At 43.9% G+C, this 14674-nt stretch overlaps 1 protein-coding gene across 2 annotated transcripts in view; it reads left to right on the top strand.

Moving 5' to 3' along the window:
• Nucleotides 1–324: 324 nt before the first annotated feature.
• PLCB1 (phospholipase C beta 1) overlaps nucleotides 325–14674 on the top strand; it is a 339645-nt gene continuing 325295 nt past the window's right edge. The window contains exons 1-2 of one of the 2 annotated variants that reach the window (XM_066316543.1): nucleotides 325–473; nucleotides 11426–11503. In XM_066316543.1, coding sequence (XP_066172640.1) covers nucleotides 375–473; nucleotides 11426–11503 — 177 coding nt within the window. In that variant the 5' untranslated portion in view covers nucleotides 325–374. The remainder of the gene's footprint in view (nucleotides 474–11425; nucleotides 11504–14674) is intronic. The other variant, XM_066316544.1, reaches the window with a different exon arrangement.

Raw genomic sequence — 14674 nt, 5'->3', positions numbered from 1 at the left:
TGGGCGCGGGGAACCTCGGGGGCCGAGCCTGGCGGGGCGGGAGGAGGAGCGGCGAGCCGGGGAGGGAGGGAGCGGGCAGCGCCGCGGCTCCGTGCCCTGCGTGCGTGCGTGTGTGTGAGAGGAGCGGGCGGGCCGGCGGTATATAGAGGATGTGCCGCCGCATGGCTCGCCCCGGCCGCTGCCGCGCCAGCTCCTTGGGCCGGCGCCAGTGAAGCCTCTCGCCCTCGCCGCCCGGGCAGCCGCCTCCCTGCCCGCTCCAGGCGCCTGTGCCGGCCTCTCTCCCGGCTTTCCGGCGCCCCGGCGTCCCTCCTGCAGCGGCCGCTTCCCGCGGCTTCTCCGCGCCGGGGCAGAGCGAGCGCGTCCATGCGGTGCAGATGGCCGGGGCACAGCCAGGGGTGCACGCTCTGCAGCTCAAGCCCGTCTGCGTCTCCGAAACCCTCAAGAAAGGCGTCAAATTCGTCAAGTGGGACGATGTGAGTAGCTTCCCCTGGCCGGGGGCACGGCGGGGTTACGGATCGGTCGGGTGGAAGGCGGCGGGCCGTGCCCCGCTCGGTGCGGAGGGCACACAGCTGTCCCCGCCGTGTGCTGCCCGAGCCCAGCGGCGGTGTCGAAGGGGCGGCTGAACGCGGGGCAAACTTTCTCCCAGGGCTCTCGTGTTTGATGGCGCTTGACCGGGGCGAGCTCTGTTGAGCCGGCTCCTTTCGCGAGCGTCTTCCTCTCCCGCCTCCAGGGTTTCGGTGTGCGTGTTGCCACCTCTGTCCTCGTAACATAGTTGTTTCAACCTGTTCTCTCGTTCCATCGCCCGTCTCCTCCTCCCAGCCTCTCCTTTTCCTTCTGGCTCCTGCTCTTCTCGCTGTCTCTCTCGCTCTGGTAGAGTTGTCAAGCCCTGGATGTGTTCTCCCAGGGCTTGCAGTTTTGGTACCCTTAGCCATCTTACTTCCTCCGGCGAAGACGCTCTTCTTTCTTCGCTCATTAAGGGCATGAGACTTTCCTCAGCATCCCATTTGCTTTCCCCTTACTGCTTGCTGCTTTCTGACCCTTGGCGTTTGTATCGCCTCACGTAGGAAAGGAGTGTGCGCTTTCCACTTCACCTTTGGTAGGGCAGCCGGGGTTTCTTTCTCGGCATGCTGGCCATGCCCGGGACGGTTTGGCAGTTTGGGAGGAAAGGGGAGCTAAACAGAAGAGTTGTCTTTTTCAAAGCCTGCAGAGAAGGAAAGCAGGATGAGTCCTCTGCTAGGCTTGTACTCCGGCCGTGCAACACTGGGTGTTTGTGTCTCAGTGGTGCGCGGAGGAGCAGGTGCCCCAGAAAGTCTGTCAGTGAGTGGTGTCTGGAGGCATCGTGAGACTCAAGCTGTGGTAGAGAAATGGTTGGGAAAGAAGGCAGGCAGTCTAAACGTCAGGAGAATTGTTGAGAATGAGTTGTCTTCAGAGCTCTTGTATTTTTGCTGTGAGCAAAAGACATTGGCTGTGTTAAAGACATCCAGAGCAACAACTGGAGGGACAGCAGCAAGGGTCAAGGAGCAGTTTATGTGTAACCACTGTTCTTGACTTATGTCTTGCTCTTTTTGCCGTTGCTTTCAGCCTGTCCAGCCGCCAAATGTGTGAGCCTGACCCCTGTAAACCTGTGATAAACACTCTCAAGGGGAGAGAGAACATCAGAAAACAAACAACTTGTGGTGTGAAGTTTTATTTACAGTAATAAGCTAACACATTTTTAAAAGGCTCAGCAAACTGACCTTGTCCGCAGTACCGAACGGTGGTTTGATCAGGTTCTTTATGTTCAGGAACTAGGCTTGAATGACTTGCCTGAGAAAACGTTTTCTTTTGGTTGACATTTTCCTTAGGATAGGAAAAGGCAGCTTTGTCATTGCAGTTATTGTTTTATTTTTGGTAAGCTACCAAGGAATTTCCGTGTGTGTATGCAGAGGTCAAGTTAACGATGATTTGAGTCTCCAGACTGAAAGTCCAAGCCATCGGGCAATAGTTCTAATTATTAGAGTGCTATTTCCCACATAGTAACTGTACAGATAGAATTAAAAGATGAAGAGGTGTTCTCCATGGACAGTGGATGTTCCCTGGATAACCTGTCTGCTATAGGCTAGTGGGTAAAAAGATTTAAGACTGTAAACTTCAAGACTGCAGTAATAAAACATGGCTAAATTCGGGAGCAAGACCTGTGTTTTGGATTGAAGGTGTTACTCAGCGGTACACAGGTGTTACCTGGAATGTGTGACTGAGTTGAGTCCTGTTGTGTTTAGTGAGTGCTTTCATTGGCAGCCTTGTGAAAGCTGAGGCCTATTTAGCCACAGTGTGATGAAGAATTCTGGCATTAACTCATTGTTGACCATGCATTGTGTGTATATCTGCACATTTCCCACCCCTCAGCCCTGCTGTCTTGCCTATAGTGTTCTGAGCAGTGGAAGCTCCACAAAATGCAAGGTTTCACGGGAAGGGAGTCTCCTCTGCCCCTCTGGCTGTATGAAGGTGCTCAGACAAATGCACGCTCAGTGGCTTTGAAAAGTATTTGCCATCGAGTAGCCACTGAGCACTTTGGAGTCTTAGTTTTCTATGAGATTAAGCTGCTGGAGGGTTTTTTTAAAAGGGTGCTGGTGAATATGAATCTCTGTGGTCTCTCATGTAAACAGGCATGCACAAACTGGCTAGTGAAACAATAGGCTCTAATAAGAAGTAGTAAACTACAACATGTAACTGTAAAACACAATTGACCATAATGAGCACTTCGGCTCTGCTGTGCTACCAGGGCTCTTCAGAAAAGCCAGGCTCACACACTGAGGTTTATTATGCACTGTTTGTCTTCACTGTGTTTGAGTTCAGTTCTTCTGCATCGCCTGTGCACTGGGGCAGCCTCTATCCTTTCTTTCTTGTTCCCTTCCCAGCTGTTTTGGGTTGCAGTTTAAAGACAGTCCTACTGACTTTGCTTTGCATTTCATGAAGCAGACGTGGTTATTTGTGAGTTCTTATGACTTGTACCAAAGCAAAATTTCAGCCCAATTTTACCAAAATTACTTCAGCCCAAAGCAAAATTTTTTCTAGCTGAGCTTTAAACCATTGAGAATTTGTAAATGAGTCTTTTTAAATGGGAGTGCTGGAAGCATTTAAACCATAGCGTGAGAGGCGTTTAAGGAATTTCATGTTGTGTGGAGTAACATTACAGAAAGTGTTTGCCAGCTTTGAGAAGGACACTGGCGAGGTACACAGAACAGTCTGACAAAAGCTGTGCTGATACAGGTTTGAAAACCAGTCCATGTATGGACTTCCCATCCTGAGCTTCTTGCAGTTCTGTGCCTGATCAGTAACTGAGGTGCTGTGGCAAGTGTGGCACTGACAATTCACATGAACCCCCTCTCTGAGGAACAGCACCGAAATCTGTGACATGTCACCCACGAGCCTCATCCAGTGCCTGCTGCCCCTGTGCTGTGGGGATGATCCAGCAAAGACACCTGCTGTGCCTGAGCTTGCTGAAGTGGAGAGGAGGAGGTCACACCAGCCAATCCAAAAAGCATGGGGATCAATTAAGAAGTTCTGGCTTTGCAAGATAAGTCACTCTTTCGTGCTTTGGATGTAATACTGCTCCCACCATCGATGCCTTATACACTGTTCACAAATTCCATTTGGGATCAGAGTGTAAAAGCACTAAATTCAAACAGATTATTGTTATCCTGTAACTTTGCTTTTCCTCACACGGTTTCTGTTGTATTCTGTAACAGTATTCCAGGTCAGAAAGCAAATTTTAGCATGATCTGTTGCTCTTGGCGTGTCGTTTTGGATTTACGAGGCACTGAGCAAAAATAGCTTCTCTTAGAATCTGTTAAAGGTAAATGTGGCTGGTTGCTTTGGTCTTTTCTGTGGCTTGTATCCATGTGTGTGCCTGGTTCAGATAGTAGCTGGCTGAGCACTTGCTTCCTCCAGTCGTTTCTTGACTTGAGCCTCTGTAGCTGCTTCTCCCTGGCTGCTGGGAGAGACTCCGAGTGTCCTGACTGCTGCTCTGGCTTTGAACAGCTGTGCTCTTGTCTTCCTAGAGAGGAGTGAGACAGGGGGAAGGCTTGGGAAGAACCGGCTTGATTCCCTCTGCTGAGGTGATACCCAGGTTATAACAGCTTTTCCTGATCAGAGTTTAAAGTAGTTTAATAAAGAAGTCTAATTAAGTTCACTGGTGCAACTTTTTTTGTCAGGGGTTAAGTTTCATGGAGCAGGATATGTTGCTAGGCTGAGAAGGGTAAGGAACTTTAAGTATAAAGAGCAACTTCTCCCAGGAATTATCCATCTTGATGGCTGAAATCTGCCCTGGCTGACTTCTTTCCTTGTTTTTGTCTGGCCTGTAGTGGGAACAAGATAGACACGACTGAGTCGTTAAGTAGCTCAACAGCCAGAGCACAGCTGAGCTGATAGTTTCTGAGAGCTGTAATTGGCACACTGTAGCAAGTTAATGTGATGGTGCGTGTTCAAAAATAGGTTTGTTTTCATTTCATGCTTAAAGGCTTTCTTATCTTCCCTAGTGATAATATGTACTTTGCCTAAAGATTTTGACTGATCTCTCTGTGGCTCACACTATTTACTTTCACTTTTAAGTTAGCTATATTGCTAAGGTGAATTCTACCAAAATTGAGGGCCAGGATTCCAATTTTCTAGCCATATCTTTTTTTTCTAAGCATCGGATAACTGCAGCAAGCCACAGGCAGCATTGCTTATTGGCTACAGAATTTCCCCAGGTGAGCAGTGAGCTAGAAGCCAGGTCTTTTAAGTTTTTAAAGTGCCTTTCTCTTAGAGCACTTTGTCTTAATAAAGCATTTTTGAGCTCAGAGCGAATGCTCTGGAAGTTTGCAGGCTTCTTATGTTTTCAAGATTATCAAGAGTATCCCCTTTAACCTGACAAGTAAACATAACATCAGAGCATCTTTATTATGGATAAGCTGAGATGAAATAAATAAGCAACTTGGAATTTTTCAGAAGTTATTTTAAGTCATGTTTTTTCCCCCCTGCCTTTTTTTGTTTGTTTTTAAACTGTGCACAAGCCTGCCACTCCAGTACATTAGTGAGGACATGAAAAATGAGCAACCATTGTTCTGTGTGTATAAAACTAAAACAATAAGCTGAAGAGTTTATTTTTTTGTGAACACTTTCAGTCTGGAGAGAAGAGGTCAAGTCAGACATTCTAGAGTTTTTGTTGTTTCTTCTTTGTTGCTAATCTTTATGTAGTAAACAAGTATCAGCTCTGGGCTATTTAAAAGTACTTTATCTGAATGAGTGTAAGTTGTGGTTTTGGTCTTTTGCAACACAGGAGATGGAATTTGCAAATTTTAAGAGTTAATATTAAGTAAATGGGAAAGCTTGAACTTGGTTAACTCTGTTGAAAAGCTCTTTATAACTTAAGTGTGGGGGGGAAAATTAGATTTGTATCTGCTGCAGATTGGTAAGATGCCTGCCTGGGAAGGTCTGATTTTCAAGTCATAGATGACATCTCTGATGTTGTTGAGCCCTTTGGAATGTTGGTGGATACATGGGAAAGTGAAAACCAGAAAACAACTCCTAAATAAATGAACATTCTTTGGGAAAGGGAGGTTAATTGTGTATTTGGGTTGTGCTCTGTGTGTGCTTTCTTCACTTCAGTGTTTGAATGCTCAAGACTGTTTCATGGTTTTTTTTTTTTTTTTTAAACAAAACCTTGAGTGAAATAGTTAACACGCAATTAACTGTTGCAGTCTATTTCTAACAGTGTAGTCTTTGATCTATTATAAAGTAAATGCTTCATAAGCACTTTTTAATTTATTTTCACGAGGCCCATTAAATGACAAAATGTTTCCAGTTGTACTGTTGCAGAGCCAAAAAAAGACCAACATTAAAAATCTCCTAATTTTAATCTGTGATTAGATACCTTGGACCTAATTTTCAGTCTGCATTGTTATAGCATCAGAGGTTGAGAATGCCTCCCCAGTGATCTCAGATGAGTTTGAGCTCAGCATCTCTGAAAATTAGAAAATGAAATGTGGAACTATAATTCCAGTGTTCTTGCAAAATCAGAATGTAGCGTTTATGCTGATGGGCAGACTTAGTTTAGACATAGTTTAAATTATTTTCTCAACATCACACAAGAACTCTCTGGTCAAGGTAAAAGTCCTCCTGGTTGGCATTTCACTGCCTTTGCTCTGAAGTTATCCATTTATTCTGTCTTTCTTGACTCTAGGTTGCAACATTTAAGGACTCATTCAAACAAGTGCAGTAAGAGGCTCCTGAACTTGAGTGTGAGGATATATTGAGAAATGGGTTGGGGCAGGACTGACTTCTGAGAAATCCTACTCAACGCAGATCTTTTAAACTTGCTGTCTTTGATCAGCAGGATGACAGTTTCTGTCCTGTGGTGCCATCACCAAAATTTCTCCAGGGTTAACAGTGAAGGATATCTTCTTGCATGTTCCTACTGAACAAGTGGAATTTTGTTTTACGGTTCTGTAAGATCAATTCCAGTGTTGATTTTTTTTGTCCTTCCAGTGCTCATTTCACTGTCCCCCATGCTTTCTTCTTGAAACTTGTGGCAGACTTGGCAGTAAAAGCTTGTAAAAGAAGGCATCTTTACTCTTCCCGATTATTTCAGGGGTTTACTGCAAATGGGATGTGAACTTTCTCCCTTTCACTTGTAGTTCAGCTGTCAGCCTGAAGAAGTTCATAGTTCTGATTGTCTGGGTAATCCTGTTTAGTTCCAGTCTGAGTACACTCTGTGTATTATGGAATTCACAGCTAATGTGTCTGCTGACCCTGTGGAAAAGAGTTCTGCTCTCCCTTTTCCTTTGCTCCTTCTCTGCTTCCTCCAGGCCTGGAATCCACAAATCCATCTGATTAGTGCAGTGGCAAGAGTGCTCTTTTTAGGGACTGTCCTCACATCTTACACCTTTGCTCAACCACATTTTAGGCCCTTTGGGCAAAGTGAAAGAAATGTTCAAGAATGTTTTGCCTCTGCCAGAAAGAGTCCATATTTCTTAGCTTTATGTTTCAAAGCAGTTTGGCAAAAATTTTCCAGAAGATTCAAGCAAGTGAAATAATGATGTGTGAAAGTTTTCAGGTTATATTTGTGGATGTTCAATGTCTGAAAATCTGAGGCAAACCCAGGAAAGCACAGTCAACCTTAATAAGGCAGTGTCATGAGCCCCATCTGTCAGAGGAGCTGAGGGCCGAGGCTGCTCTGCTTTTCCTTTTAAAATCTGTTGATGTGAATTTTGACTGCAGCTGTTTCTAAGAAACATCATCATTATCTATATGTGATTTATTAAAACACAAGCTCTTCTGGCTCATGGTCATGGAGTAAAAGGTTCCATCTCGTACACAGCCAGATCATGGTGGTGCTCTGATATATACGGTCAGTAAGAAGCTAAACCAAAGTTTTCACCCTTTTGGCTGGTTATCTTTGTATGATGATCTTTACTGGTCAGCAATAATGCGGGAGCTGCTCTTAAAATCTGACTTTGAAGCAGTTACCTGGCAGTCATTTAATTATTGGTTTGTCCATTGATCTTCTGTGCTTGTGTTCTGCTGTGCCTGGCTGGTAAGGATCCCAAAGTTCCTTGTGGCACTTTCTGGGCATGAAGTTGAAACCTCTTTATTTAAAAGTATAAACCAAAGAATATTGCTAATGGAGGAACTGAGGTTGAACAGCCAATTAGGAGGCAGCTTAATGGAGTAAGAATAGAACAGTTACATTACTCATTTGAGGCTGTGGAATTGGAGGAAAGTAGAGAATTGGCCCCAAGTCAGCAAATAAAAAGGTGGAGGACTTTTTAAGGTGGAATTAAAAGCCCTTCAAGAAAACTATTCTCTGAAGCTGAGGCCAGTGTGACACACAGAACACGGGGACTGCCAGGGCAGGGCCACTCTTTATTTCAAGGAATTTGCAGGAGCAGTCTCTTGGAAAACAAGCCACCCATGGGTGGCATTCAAAAAGCCTGATAACCCTCAGCCATTTGCACCATTGCCTGGGACACGCTCCCTTTCTCTTTTCCTCTACCCCTTCTGGTCACAGCTGGTTTTTGCCTTGGTCGTCTTCTCCTGTACCTTTTTTATCTGCTTTGGAGTGTCCCAGGAGTCTAGCCTGCTCCTCAAAGGGCTGCTTGATTTGTTGATATCCAGAGGAACTCGATATAGTCTACTGGAGCTGGATATAGTTTACTCTCCTTCTACGCATTTAAATGTGTTAATTTCAAACCCTTCAGCTTTAGAGATGGGCAGCACATTTTTTTTTTTCCTGTTTTATTCTCGCTCTTGGATCTGAGTGGCTTAGGGGAGATATGAATGTCTGCCCCTGATTTGTTTGTCCTTGAAGTTTTGTTTATTTTAATTTTCCTCCTTCTCTCTTGTGTTCTGTCCATAACCCTCTTCCTCAGAGTTGTGTGTGGTTGTTCAGTCTGTTGGGAAGAGTTATGAGGTCAGCTCTTTGGGTGAGGAAATTGACTTCAGGATACTCATAAATGACTGCAGGTGTGTCTTATGGGTCATAAACCACAGACATTCCCTTGTAGTACAATAATGTTTGTAAATAAATGCACCAGACAATTGTTGGTTGAAGCAAATATCTATTTCAGAGCCTTCAACTGCTGCTTTTCTTGAATGTCTATTGCAAAAGGGGTTTTTCAGGGGCCTTTTTGATTGTTTCCTGACTTTGTAGAGTAGAATAAAAGCAAGGGACCTGTCCCAGGTCACAAAGGACTCTGCTTTACTCTGGAGTGGGGAAGGACTTGCAGAACTGACTCAGTTTTATTTCTGTTTCTCCACACCCAGAACAGAGTGTGGCATATCATGTCAGGGATTTACAAGAGTGATAATTAACTTGTAGAACATACAAAGCATTCTGCACATGGCTTTTATTGCTGCTGCTGGCTGTGTGGAAGAGTTCCTAAGACACGTGTTGCCCAAATACATGTGCAAAGTTATTCTCAGATCCTGTGTGACAGTGTGGGGTTCTCATGTTCATCAGTGTGTTAATTGTGCTGTGCCTAATGTTCAAGTAGTAGAGTTAATTAAAAAAAAAACCCAACCAAACAAAAACCTCAGCACAACCAAACAGCTTTCTGGAGCAGAGATTCCCAGACTTAGACTCGCCCTGTCATGATAAAGTTTCCTTTAGGCCACCTAATAGATATTTCCCCCATCCTTGGCTTTCTTGAGTCTGACTTTAGTCAACATTTTACAACCCACATTCTACAAAAGTATTACTCTTATAGCTGTGTGTCATCAAACACACGTTGGTTTGAAGCAATTGATTTGAAATGATTAACCAGCAGAATTAGTTAATCCTAGACATAATTGCTTTGTGTCTGCTTCCCATCCCTTCCTCCTTCTTCCCCCTGAAGTTGCTTCTATCTCATCCAAAGGCAGAAGGACATTCAGTCTTTATCTTTCCCCATCTTATATTTTTATGCACAGGCTGCATATGACACAATGAAATAAGCCAAAAAAGGAGAGTTATGTCTCCGGAGCAGGAATTTTTTTTTTTTCTCTTTTTGAATGGTGGAGGTCTAAGAACCTCCTTTTTAGGTGCTTATGGGTGCAGACAGATTTCTTCATTGTCTGATATATTTTAAAACCAAATTCACATGTTGCTTCAAACAGTATCCTACTCTCAAGTGTACAAGATGTTAAAAACTAGGAAGGAATGGAGGGAGGGAATAAAAATCTACAAATTCTGCGTGTCTGTTCTCTTAGGGAAGGGCAGTGTTCTAATGAAGGGTCAAGTGGGGTTTTTGGGCAGAGCTTTGGGTCCACCTGGGATATTCCATGGCACTGGCACAGCCACACTTGTTCCCAGCCTCTGAAAACTCCTGTGGCACCATTTCAGTGTTGGTGCAGCTCTGGACAGATGCAAAGCCTGGCTCTTGCAGTTATAAAAAGGACTTCTACGCTCATTGAAGGGTTTGATCTTCTATTTCCTCTTAGTGTAGAGCTTGCGCTTCAATTAGCATTTCGCTTGTGCTGAGTTAAAAATATGCTTGATGCCATTTTATTCTTTCACCTTGTTGCCATGTAGGCTCCTGGCTGGTTCTGGGCCTGTCACTGAGCTGCTTTGGCTCTCAGTTTTTCTGTGAACTGGGAGTAGTTTATTTTCCCTGTTCCAGGAATGCCCACTGCTGGGAGTTTAATGCTGTGTCATGAAGGATTGTGCTGGTGACATGGTAAAGACAAGTGTTCTTGTACCAGGAATGGCACTTAGAGTAGTTGAGTTTTTATTTATTTATAATAGTTTCACTTCCATCGACTTTCTTTGTGCTTATACTCTGTACTTATATGTTGGATTTAAATTTGAACCTATTATAGCCTGATTGTTTTCCTCAAAGCAGTATAGACTGACCTCACGCATTACTGCTTTGGAAGTAGGTGACTGTTACAGTTGTAAAATACCTGTAGCACTTCCACAGAAATAGAAATTCTTTCTGTGGAGGAACTGTGTGTTTAGCCTGGGTTTCTAGAGAGCTGAGACCTAGGCAATTTTTCTGTGTCCTTGTCTTTTTCTCTTCTGCGCCATTCTGTAACTTCTAAATTGAGTTGGAAAAATGGGTATAGGTCTTGAGACAACAGTGTCTTTACAGATGTCATTGAAAAATAGAAGAGAAAGAGAGGAGAAATCCTATTAGGAGCAGGCTGCGCTGATGGCAGGCACCAGGGAACCCTGATGTGAGAGATGTGATGAACTCCCACCTGTGGAAAAGGCTTGGGTTAGAGCTTGAGTCTCCTGAGTCAGGTACTGCTGTCAGTCAGAAGACAGAAATTTGTAGGTAACAAGGCTGCCTTGCTCAGTGTACAAAGAAATGGGCCTGTTTTTAAATGACCTGAGCTATGGATGTTACCAGACTAGACAGGTTTTCAAACAGTTTGAAAGTGAGGTGGAATATAGATGTATTCTCATGACTAAAATTTTCATGGTTTGATTAAAAAAAAGATAAATTTTAAGGGAATGTTATTGACAAAAGTCTTAAGGTGAAGAATGCTATTCCATGTTTTCTAGGCAAATTCAGCCTTTGTAAAAGTAAGTTTTAGAGGTATTTAGTGTTCATACCTGAAGGTGAAGTCAGATCAAGATGGGCAGTGGACACCTAAATATAATGCTTTACTGTGGGGGCACTTGTTGAGGTTCAGGGTGTTGTGCCTGTTTAACTTCATCTACTTCCAGCTTTTCTGGGTTAATCCATGTGTTGACAAGTGTGAAGTTATTAGGTGCTGTCTCCACAGTAATGGAAGTACATTATGTCAGAAAAATGGAGATGAGGCAGGTGATACTAAATTCTTCAGTGACATCTTGCTAGCGATACCTTCAGGGTAATTTCTAGATGTTGCAATTCGTTAACACGGATGGCAGAACAGTTTGTGCAGAATTATGTGTTCTGTGTGCTGACATGGATTTTTTTGTTTGTCCTTTCTCTGCCAGGACTCCACAGTTGTGACTCCGATTATCCTCAGAACAGACCCACAGGGATTTTTCTTCTACTGGACAGATCAAAATAAGGTAAGAGAAAAGCTTCCAGTTCCAGAATGGTTCTTCCTTTTCTCTGTGGTATGATGTGTGGTTTGGCATAGCAGATAAGCATTTTGTCAGCATATCTTCCTTTGCTCTTCTGGACAGCAAAGACAACATCATCCCTGGTGCCCAAATCTTGAAGAGATGGATGAGAGATTTGGTAAATTCCAGCCATGTTAATGCTGGGATGCCCAGTGAGGTGTATAATCGTCCTGGCAAGGACAGCAAGGATCCATTTGGGATGTTGTTGTGGCTCACAGTTGGCTTGTGGTTACTCTTGCCTTCTGCACATTGAGGATTTCATCTGTGCTTGCATGGCAGGGCCAGAATTCTCAGGGGTCACAGCTCCCTTTGAATTCTTCCTTCTTAATAGCCATGTGCTGGCTGGCCATGCCTGGTGGGCCACGTCACCAAGTTCTTCCTAATCCTCTCTGGACACTTTGAAAAGCATTCCGGTGTGCTGAGCTCACTCCTGTGGCTGGGAGCAGTTGGGAAAGCTCATGGCCTGATTCATCACTGCTGTGCTCCAGTTTTACATCCGTGCCACCCCCCAGAACCACCACTGTCGTGTTCCCAGCTGTTGGAGGCTGGAAACACAGACAAAGAGTTTAGCACTCTGCATTTGGGTGCAGTTGGTTTCATACACAGGTTTATAATGGAGAATTAGCGTTGCAATTGGTATTGTAAAACACCGTATCGAAACTGGGAATTGAATAAGTTTCTCATTACACAGATGAATTTTCAAGTACTTATCAAATAAGTGCTTGTTCTGGCTCCCTGTTGAAGATGGTGTTGAGCTTGGTTGTGCTTGAGCATTGGCCTTGTATGAATATCTGCCAAAAAACCTCAATGTGTGCTTGTAGTACTCTGGCTGCAGAAACCTGGCTTACCAGTTGTGTAGCTGTTTTCCAGGAGTTCTTGTTGATTTTGTTTAGATACCAGGGCAAAAATAGCTCGAGGAGATAGCAACCATGAAATGTGCAGGCACATTGAAGAGGCAATTTGCTATTATATTAGATTGTGTTTATCTTCCTGTGTTTGCTTTAGAGGGGAGATGGAGCAAGGTTTTGAGTGAGTATATTTGGAAATCATATCGTGGAGTTTATAATGAAAATCTTGTCTTTGCCTGTGCTTGTGCAAGGTTGTGGTGGGTAACAGTGAGTTCATCTGTTGACAGTGCAGAGCTGTTTTAAATTACTGCCCAGGGCAGCCAAGTGAGTGCCCTCAGAAGCTGAGGGCTGTGACTGATTTACACTGACCCAATGGCTGTGCCAGGACACGGTGCAGCCTTTTGGCTTGTTCCTTCCCTTGCATAAACTAATTGTATAAGCTAAAAAATAACGATGAACTTTGTAAGAATAAGTGGAAACCCAGAGTTGATTGGAGAGTTTATTTCATTTTTAATATGTTTGGCACTAAGACCTCCTTCAGTTTCCTACTGTTGTCTGTAGAAACAATGTCTTGAAGCAATTCTGTGAAGAATAGCTATTTATAGAATTGTTGTTCTCATATTCATGAAAAAATGTATTTATAATGCTCAGAGCATTTTTTTAAAGGTTAGGTATTTATACAAGAGGTTTAAGTGTCAGTTTGATTTTTAAACTTGCAAATCAAGACTCTGTAAAGAACAAGAGGGATTTTTTCTGGTTAATAATTCATGACAACCAGGTGAAGCTTGTTTCTAAACACCATTCTAGCAGTGCCTATTTAAAGAAAGTAAATTTATATCTACTGGGTGCTGATAGTGCAAGGACTGGAAATGCCGTTTTCTGCTTTTACGGAGTTATTTGGATTCATGTTGATGGTGAAATTGCAAATACATGAAGAAAGGAGGTTATATAGGAGATTCTCTTTAATTTCCTTCTCTTTGTGTGAAGTGATCCTGTGATGATAGTGGAACTATGTGAAGAAATATGAGGACAATACAACCTCTATGTGATCACTTTCTCTTTTTTTCCCCGTGTTATTTTTTTTTAAGCAATTGCTTTTATCACGAGCAAGGCCTGCTGTTTTCTCTGGGTGGAAAGATAATCCTTGCTAAACAAAGTGATGAAGTGGGAGAAGTTTGCTGCCAGCTTCCTTGATCAGGCACGTTTTTCTGGGAGCTGTCTACAAAAGGTGTGGAGATGAGGCCTGAACAGCAGCTATCTCTCAAGCCACTTGTGTGTCCTGTTTGCCAGACACTGTGTGACACAGTAAATCACTGCCTGGGTAATGATGTGCTGCTTAAAACAGGAATCTGCCTCCTTTGCTCTCTGTTGCCTTATCACTGAAGTCACACAAAAATTGCATGATTCACTGTGAGGGAAAAACAAAACCAGAAAACCAGTCCCCTGTGCTGGATTTTTATTTAGCTTAGAGACCTGGTGGTTGTAGCCCTGCAGCTTTCACTGTCTTGTTGGCTGGTTGAGCTGCTTCTGGCATTGTTTTCTTGTTCCTTTTCTGTTTCTTCTCTGTTGCAGGGCAAGGCAAACAATGTGTAGTGTCTGCTGTCTAGCAGTGAGTCTGGAGAGAATTGGAGATTGCTCTTGGTGCAGGCAGAGCCCAAAGTTGCGGTGAGGGCTCCTGTGGAGTGCAGCCCACCCTCGTGTCGTCTTGTAGCTCTCCATGAGCCGCTGGTGCTGGGTTTGCAGCCCGCTCTGGGAGTCTGGATAATGCTGCAGTGCAGCACACGAGGGTCCCAAAGGCTGCTGAGGGTCAGGGGTTGTACACATCCCCAGTGTGCACTCTTCACTTGCTGTCCCTTGGAGCTTTCTGATACATAAGCTAGCCCCGCTTTCTGGTTCAGTCGCAGGAGCTGTGCGCTCCTCTTAAACAATCCCAGATCCTTTCCACTTAGGATAGGCCACGTGTGAAAGACAGTTCCAACTGCCTGGCAATTTTTGGGATGTGAAGGTCTGCTAAGTAATTTAGTTTAAGCTCCAATCTTGCAGTTAGGTGAGACCCATGTGGTATCCTGCATTTTGACATGTTCACTGTGCGTATTACAGTTTGTTGCTGTCATCAGTAAGGGTAAGCCTCCAAAATCAAGGCATCCATAGCATTTCCCTGTTTTCTGATAACAGCGAGAACATTTGATACCTTTTGTTTTGAACAGATGGCAGGACAGCTTTCTGATGTTAATTGTATTTTTCAGTATGAAGTTCTTTTGTTGCTGAA

The sequence above is a fragment of the Sylvia atricapilla genome, chromosome 3, assembly GCF_009819655.1.
Source record: "Sylvia atricapilla isolate bSylAtr1 chromosome 3, bSylAtr1.pri, whole genome shotgun sequence".
NCBI lineage: Eukaryota > Metazoa > Chordata > Aves > Passeriformes > Sylviidae > Sylvia > Sylvia atricapilla.
This window is presented reverse-complemented; position numbering and strand designations above follow the sequence as displayed.